Source organism: Schistocerca americana, chromosome 5, assembly GCF_021461395.2.
Source record: "Schistocerca americana isolate TAMUIC-IGC-003095 chromosome 5, iqSchAmer2.1, whole genome shotgun sequence".
NCBI classification, from domain to species: Eukaryota; Metazoa; Arthropoda; class Insecta; order Orthoptera; family Acrididae; genus Schistocerca; species Schistocerca americana.
This window is the reverse complement of record NC_060123.1, coordinates 409,700,256-409,709,052: the sequence shown is the minus strand read 5'-3', so window position 1 is coordinate 409,709,052 and position 8,797 is coordinate 409,700,256. Positions and strand designations below refer to the sequence as shown.

The following is an 8,797-nucleotide window of genomic DNA, read 5'->3' as shown; positions in this document are numbered from 1 at the left end:
GCATTTTCGCGTATTACTTAGCGGTTGTAAGTGTTTAGATTTCAGAGGTGTCAATTAGAATCTAGACTCTGCTTATTCCTCCTTATCCAAGTTTCTGAAATATTATTACTCTTGCAAGCGGCTGCCGCGTAGCTGATTTATGTATTTGGCCTGTTATTTCCATGCAAGGTCAAAAAAATCAGTATCTAGAAGGCGTTGATGTAGTCGCCAACCAACGCGTTAGGTCACGTGAGTCTGCATCTGCCTGTCAGTGTGTTAGTCTGTCAGTGAAGAGTTAGGCGCTGAGACGTTGTGTGGAAGGAGAGCAGCAACAGAAACAAGTAAATGTCCAACATATGTTCAGTGCTCCAGTCAGCTGATTCATCTGAAGATTCTTTGACGTGACACCACAGTGATAGACTCAAATGCGGTAACGTTTGTGAAAGTGACATTGTAGTGATCGTAGCGTGATTTTGTAACTTTTTGATAGCGAGGCGCAAAAAGTGAACCATGAATTTTGTCAGTTGCGCCGTAGTGTTTTTGTATATCTGGACTTCGACTTTCGTATTTTCAAGTAATCACTGCGTGTGGTACGACCAGTGCCATGTCACCGAATTCGCACAGAATTGTCCTTACAATGGAACAGCCAAACCACTGAACGAAACAGGCACAAAATTGCTCCAAAAGTGGTGCCCTTCTTTTCTGCACAGGTTAAATTCCACATCGTATGCGACGTGCTGTAGTGTCAGTCAGTTGGAGACTTTAGATGCTAGCATCCAAATAGCTAGCAATCTCTTGAAACGATGTCCTTCCTGCATGATGAACTTTGCAACTATTCTCTGTGAGTTTACTTGTGCCCCGAATCAAAATGAATTTGTGAAGATACTGCAGACAGAAAAAGATGGGAACGTGACTTACATCACTGCCATAGAAGTATTTGTAACGAACACGTACTTAAATGGAATTTTTAATTCCTGTTCTCATGTGTCAGTTCCATCGACTGGTGAGCGCGCACTTGATATCATGTGTGGTGAATATGGTGCATCACGTTGTGACGCGCAGAAATGGTTCCAGTACATGGGGGACCCAACTTTGAATCCAGTGTCTCCGTTCCTCATTAAGTATTCCACCAGCAATGAGTCTGGGTTTATTCCTTTGGATCCTGGAGTCACACGATGTAATGAAAGTTTTGATGTGAATACTACTGCTTGCAGTTGTATTGATTGCACAGACAGTTGTCCTGCACCACCTCCCGTACCACCACCTGTACAACCTTTCACTATTTGTGGACTCGATGGTGGTGTTTTTATAATGATCCTGTTGTTTTCTCTTGGAACACTAACATTTTTGTCTGTTGTGTCTTGCAAGCACTGCTGCTGCACAGATCAATCCACTGGTCATGAAAATGAGGTACCAAATGAACGCACTCCCCTTATGCAAAGCAAAAATCGTTCCACACAGTCGAGTAGCACACAGATAGCAAGTAGAGTTGGAGGTAAAGTGTATGGATTACTTGAACGTTTCTTTATGAAGTGGGGTGTCATTTGTGCATTGTACCCGTGGATGATTATATTTCTCAGTGTGTCGTTTGTGATTGTTTTAGCAAGTGGTATACATTTCATGAAACTTACAACAGACCCAATTAAATTGTGGGTATCGCCCAGAAGTAATGCAAGAGTAGAAAAGAACTATTTTGATGTCACCTTTGAACCGTTTTATCGTATGGAACAGATAATTCTTACAACAGTAGGACTTGACAAAATAATTCATCAAACATCTAATGGACCTGTGGACTTTGGTCCAGTGTTTAACAGAACATTCCTGTTAGAGGTGTATAAACTTCAGAGACAGATAGAATTGCTGGGTCAATCTGATGGTGTCGGTCTTGAAAAAATTTGTTTTGCCCCTCTCACATCTCCTTTTACAGGTCCTGCACAGGTTTCAGACTGTGCAGTACAAAGTATATGGGGCTATTACCAAGATGACTTAGATACTTTTAATTCTACAAGTGAGGAATCTAATTATACTGTAAACTATTTGGATCACTTTAAAGCTTGTAGTCAAAATCCTTATAATATCAATTGCTTAGCTCGTTTTAGGGGAGCAGTAGATCCTGCACTTGCTGTTGGTGGGTTTCTTAGTGATGAAAATAGTTTGTCAGAGAATCCAAATTATGAGAATGCCACAGCTCTCATACTTACGTTCGTTGTCAGAAACTATGAAAATGAAACAGCGCTGCAACCAGCACTGAAGTGGGAGAAACTTTTTATTGAGTTTATGAGAAACTGGACGCAAACAAAACCTCCCTTTATGGATGTAGCTTTCAATGCAGAACGATCAATTCAGGATGAATTGGAGCGCAGCTCAACAGCAGATGTAAAGACAGTTTTCATTAGTTATCTGGCAATGTTTTTGTATGTTGCTATTTCTTTAGGTAAAGTAACAGGATCCAAAATGGCAAATAACCCTGAAAATGTGCTTGAAGACAGCACCCAAGCTGGAGGAAGGAATAGAGAGGATTCAAATTTGTGTAGTAAGATAATGAAAGATTTTGCGTTGTTGTTGATTAATGCAAAAATTTCACTTGGGCTGGGTGGTGTCCTTATTGTTCTTGCATCAGTAGCAGCATCTGTAGGATTTTTTGGATACATACGCGTCCCAGTTACTATGATTATTATTGAAGTTATGCCTTTTCTTATTTTGGCTGTAGGTGTAGATAATGTGTTTATTATTGTGCAGTCATACCAGAGAAGCAAACGTTTTGAGAATGAGAGTCAAGCAGAGCACATTGGACGCATTATGTCACATGTAGGACCATCCATTTTACTTTCAACTTTAGCTGAATGCTTGTGCTTTTTTCTTGGAACAACATCAGGCATGCCAGCAGTTCGTGAATTTGCGATGTATTCAGGTTTTGCTCTTCTTGTTGATTTTGTCCTTCAGGTTTCTTGCTTTGTCAGTTTACTGGCATTGGATTCTCGCAGACAAGAAGACAACCGTTTTGATATCTGTTGTTGTGTGCAGAGCTCACAGTCAGACTCCATTTCGTCTGATGGTGTTCTGTATGAATTTTTTAGAACAAAATATGTTCCATTCTTAATGAATTCAGCTGTACGGGCTTTTGTGTTTGTTGCTTTCTTTGGATTTCTGTGTTTCAATATTGCTTTTATTCCCAACTTGGAAGTGGGTCTGGATCAAGAATTGTCTATGCCAAGGGATTCATATGTATCAAAATATTTTGAGTTTATGAAAAATTATTTGTCCATTGGACCTCCTGTGTATTTTGTTGTCGATGGGGACATTGATTACTCACAAGATTTTGTACAAAATTCCCTCTGTGGCAGTCAGTATTGTTACCATAACTCGCTTACAACTAAGATATTTAGTGCCTCAAGGCAGCCAAATATCACATACATAGCTCGACCAGCAACTTCGTGGATAGATGATTATTTTGATTGGTGTAGCATTGATAACTGTTGTAAATATTTTCCCAATAATGGCTCCTTCTGTCCAAATGACTATACTAAATGCAGATATTGTGATATCAAGCTAGATAACCATTATCGTCCTCAAGCAGGAGATTTTAAAAAGTATTTACCTTATTTCCTGGAAGACAATCCCACAACAACATGTGCGAAAGCTGGTCATGGCTCATATTCTAGTGCCGTTAACTACAAGTTTGATAATGGCACTTTGTCAGAGTTTAGAGCCAGTTATTTTATGAGTTATCATACAGTTCTGAAAAGTTCGAGAGATTATTATAAGGCTTTTGGGGCTGCAGTTTCTCTGTCAGCAAATATATCAAATGCAATAAATGAGGTGTTAAGAAACAACAGCGTTGATTCAGAAGTAATTGTCTTTCCATACAGTGTCTTTTATGTTTTCTATGAACAGTACCTAACGATGTGGCATGATACACTTAAAATCTTAGGTATTTCTGTTGCAGGTATTTTCATTGTGACATTTGTTTTAATGAGCTTTGATATAGCATCAGCTCTAATATTGATGTTAACAATAATTGCAATTGTTGTTGACATTGCTGGAATAATGTACTGGTGGCACATCTCACTGAATGCAGTTTCACTTATTAACTTGGTGTTGTCCCTTGGAATATCAGTTGAATTTTGCTCACATCTCCTACATTTTTATATCCATTCAGATGAGAGCAATAGAGTGTTGAGAGTCTCAGATTCACTGACTAATATTGGGAGCTCAGTATTTTCTGGAATTACACTAACGAAATTTGTTGGCATAACAGTTTTAGCATTTGCAAACTCTCAGATATTTCAGGTTTTTTACTTCAGAATGTATCTTCTCATTATTCTTTTTGGAGCTGGACATGGTTTAATTTTCTTACCTGTTTTGCTAAGTTATATTGGTCCCTTGAGAACTAAAAGTGTACCCAGGAATGTGCGGATAAATTCAGAAATTGTAGGAGACAGCAGAATCAGCAGCTAGTTCACTGACATTTTATGATGTTTGGTTGTGATGGATATTGTCGTGAATTTATCCAGTGTACTAGAAGAGTTAGAAATACTCATAAATACTTTCTTACTATACTCATTGTTGTAGACTTACCATTAAGAACCACGGAAGAGTTAGTCCAGGTAGACTACTAAATGTACATCGAAGGAAGGAATGTGAAAAGAATTTTTTTGTTATGGCCACACTGAGCTCTGATTCAGGAATCACAGTATTTTATAGCTCCAACTGTAGATGATTAGTGTATGTTTGTGTCACTGTTCCTAAATATTTTAAAACACAAGCAACTGTAGTCCAGTTATTATACAGCACCCAAGTAATTTTCAAAGATTTTGGTACTGTATGCAGGCATATATGTGTGATTTTACAATGATAGTCATGAAAGTTCTGTTAAAATACAGACAGTAAAATGGAAACATCACTTTAAGATAAAAATAACTGTGCCAGCTTGTCATTGAGTACTAGAAACTCTGGAGCATACCGCTTGTGGAGCTACAGAATGTCACTCATTTATTTTCATCTCAAGAGTGATGAACATAAATTTGTGTATTCATTTTTATTGCAAGTAAAATGTTATGTTTTTAAGGTTTGAGATCAATTGCAGAAATTCACAACTATACAGTCATGTTTGGTATTTTAAACGTGTTATGAAGTGCAGTCAGCATATGAAATTCATATTAGGTGTCATTCAGTTTTCCATCTCCAGCCCATATTGCATTGACAGTTTATCTTGGAGAACATGAACAAAAAATGTTTCTAGAGAACATCAACAAAACAGGTTTCAGCAGTTTATTCACTTATATATTATGCGAAAACTTGTATTCTTTACAATATATTTCTACTTTGCTTCCTTGGACATTGGTAGATGGTTTGCTCCATGTAATTTTTTAAATAAAGGTAAATGTGTTTCTGTGTATCATTTACAATGACATGAGAACAAACAACAGTGAAATTTCATAATGTAACATGAATTAAATAGCAGCTAGAGACTGGTATGGTTTCAATTATGTATTTGTTACATTTTTCAAGCCTTCTGGGCCCAACCAGTATCATAGTAACAGGGGTAGAATGAGAAAACTCAGCTTTTTTCCTTAGAACCTGTACTTTAGTACCATATTATTTTCTACTGTGATATCAGTGATATTGTTCTGTACCTTATTTGTTTAACATACCAGCACCATATACACACATCAATTAGCTTATGTGAGCAAACCCATATTACATCTAAGAACTATTATGTCAGACTCACTGCAACTGTTGTGGAAAAGTTTACTTACAACATAGCAACAATTTTTGTATTGTTTTAATGAGAGATACTCATGTTTTTGTAATTTTTTATGTTAATTTTTGCATGTTCTTTACATTATAAGTCTCCATTGTAATATTCAGTGTGTAACTTAATTTTTACAGGCAGCTGCTTATGCTTGTCATAGCTAGTGGTATTGCATTACGATTTTCTTTAACTATTTTCCACAGTATCACCTACAGCGATAGAATACTAAGAATGATATCATAGGAATATTTAACCTGAAGTCCTCAGTTTCTTTAATGTAATAATGGAGCTGCCCTTTTTTCATTTGGTGAAAAATATAAAATGTGTACTGATATAAATGGCGGAAGAGTGAATTCTCATAAGGTAAACATGTTAATAAGAATATGGCCCAAAGCTTCGTTTTTCATGTCTCTTTGCAATGATTTGAAAAGCTTCTTGACAAAACTTGCATTCTATAAATCGTTTGCTGTGAGTACACTCCATAAAATATGTGAATACATTTTTTGATTCACATGTGTAGTAATGCATTTGACAGTTCACTGAGAATTAATGGTTAAGAGATGAGTGGTGGAGATAGGAATATTGAAAAGCTTCTTATTTACCTCCTCACCACCAAAAGTGCTGTCAAGGATTATACAGGCTGGGCACTCAATTAGGATAGAATTTTCATTCCATGTGAATGGGATGGTGATTCTTAAAGAGACAAGTTGTTATATCCAAACTGAACTTTTCACTCTGCTGCAGGGTGCACACTGATATGAAACTTCCTGATTAACACTGTGTGCAGGACTGAGACTCGAATGTGGGACCTTTGCCTTCTGTGGGCAAGTACTTTACCAGCTGAGCTACCCAACCACCTGAGCTTGAGCCTGGGTAGCTCAGTTGTTAGAGCACATGCCCGAAAAAGACAAAGGTCACGAGTTTGAATCTCTGCCCAGTACAAAGTTTGAAACTGTTATTTTGTCTTCCACATTCATAGCAACATATATGATCTTCTTACAGTATAACAGTTAATAAGTTCATTAAACCTAATAGTAAAAAGTAATGATCAAGCAAACTAATTAAACGAAACTGGCATTAGTTCTTTTGTTTGTTGCTCTGAGATAAACTATGTCATTAGGTAGTTTTTTGCCATGTAAAAGTTGTTCTTCACCCACTAGCTAATTGATTGGCACCAGAATTTCAAACCATAGCTTCAGTTTCTTTTTCCTTTCATTTCTGTTCCATTGACTCCATGTTTTCAATTACTTTGTGAATCTCTTATTTGTGATTGTTTGTTGTTCTAATTGTCTTAGATATTGTGTACAAAAAGTATGGTTTGTGCCAAATATATTGAGGTTGGAATAAAGCAAACTGCTTATACTGCTTAGGATGTGATAAGTGTACAAAGATAAATTATAAATCTCACAGATAACGGTATGCGAGTTAGATGTGTATTAGATATAAACACTGATTGTGTTCCAGAAGACTGGATTGTCTGGTTTGATGTACAGCAACAATCATGAGATGTGGTACTGAATTTGTCTTACCTAACCACAAATCTTCTCTTTGTGAATGAAGAGACAGCAAATATAGGAATTAAGTTGTGAAACACTGATCATAATCCTTTTTCCATATAGCTGAATGGCAGGGTCAGCCCTGCGGCGAAAGTAAAATAGTATTAAGAGCAGTTACTTCTTGTTTTTTGTGCCATTGATTTTACTTAGTATGTTACCTATGTTCTAACAATGATTATAAAAAAGTGGAGTAATGTATGTATCAGTTGCGTAAACATATTGTGTTTAGTTGTAGTTCATTGTATTTGAACTGTAGTTTGTATGATCACTGCAAATTATATCTGAATGGTAGGAACTGTTATTTTTAGTAGTTGCTCATATTTCTAAAACTGCTTCAGCTGTTAAGAGTAAACTGTCTCTTGGCAAATCAGTAGTGATTATTATAACAACAAAAGTTAGTCAGTCAAAGATTTGTCTCATGGGATGATTTTCATGGAGTCTAAGAGTTTTGGAAAAGTACAATGCTAGCTAAAATTAACATAAAGGTGGCATTAAAAAAATGATTATAGACCTAACTGAAAGCTCATGTCTCAGGTATTTTAATAAATCAAGGCTGTGACAGTGATTCTTTTGTAGAAGTGTTAACTGCTTGTGTAAAGCTGGCATGTAAATTATTTAGCAGACTGAATTTTGATAATTTGTAATGTGCTGTATTTTATATTAATTACATACCAAAGAAAGAATCTCTATTAAATATATTTTTTAAAAAAAATCTATACTCTGGAGTCATATCATTTGCACAGGAAGTATATCTCAGTTACCGCACATATCACTAGTTCGCATTTCTTTTGTGGGACTCTAACTCAAAACTCATTAAAAGTGAACTGTGCACATGGCTTTCCTGAATCACTTTAAATGAATGTTAAAATGGTTTTTCAATAATTCAATGGATCATTGCTCTATTTCGAACCACCCTGCTATCAAAAGTGTGATAAAATTAATCATCCTCATGTTCTTGGTGATATTTACATTGCATATTGTACAAGTTACATGTTGTAATTTTTAAAATCAGTTAAATTAACACCTCATGTTCTTGGTGATATTTACATTGCATATTGTACAAGTTACATGTTGTAATTTTTAAAATCAGTTAAATTAACATAAAGTGAACGTCATTTTCAGATTAGTAGACACTGCAGAGCAAGGTTACAATTTATGTGGGGAGCTGAACGTCCATCAGCAGCATGTTTTACATGACTATGACATGAAATTGAAGTGCTGCATCAACCACAAATGAATTGTTCAAGAGTTAAATCAGCATTTTAAAAAAATGCTGGACTATAACAAACATTAAGTATTACATGAAGAACTGATGTGTTTGTAACAGCAGTTCCCAATTACAATTGCAATTCTTTCTCAAAAGATCAGTGTGCATACACATTTTTGCTGCCCCAACTGCTAGCATCCAGAAAAACCCATTACATTCAATATCTGGCTCTTAGATGCTGCATTTTTGTCTTAAAGAAAAATTACCCCCTTCTATATCAGTCTTTCACTGAAAGACTTA

The 8,797-nt window shown here is 36.1% G+C and overlaps 1 protein-coding gene across 1 annotated transcript; it reads left to right on the top strand.

Moving 5' to 3' along the window:
- The first annotated feature begins 274 nt into the window (after positions 1-274).
- Positions 275-8,075, top strand: LOC124615749 (NPC intracellular cholesterol transporter 1-like). Its single transcript, XM_047143836.1, has one exon. The coding sequence runs from the start codon at positions 490-492 to the stop codon at positions 4,435-4,437; it is 3,948 nt and encodes a 1,315-aa protein (XP_046999792.1). The 5' UTR covers positions 275-489; the 3' UTR covers positions 4,438-8,075.
- Positions 8,076-8,797: the final 722 nt, after the last annotated feature.

What these genes read in the sequence shown, in the direction of transcription:
- LOC124615749 (XM_047143836.1), top strand. Translation starts at nt 490, where the DNA reads ATGAATTTTGTCAGTTGCGCCGTAGTGTTTTTGTATATCTGGACTTCG.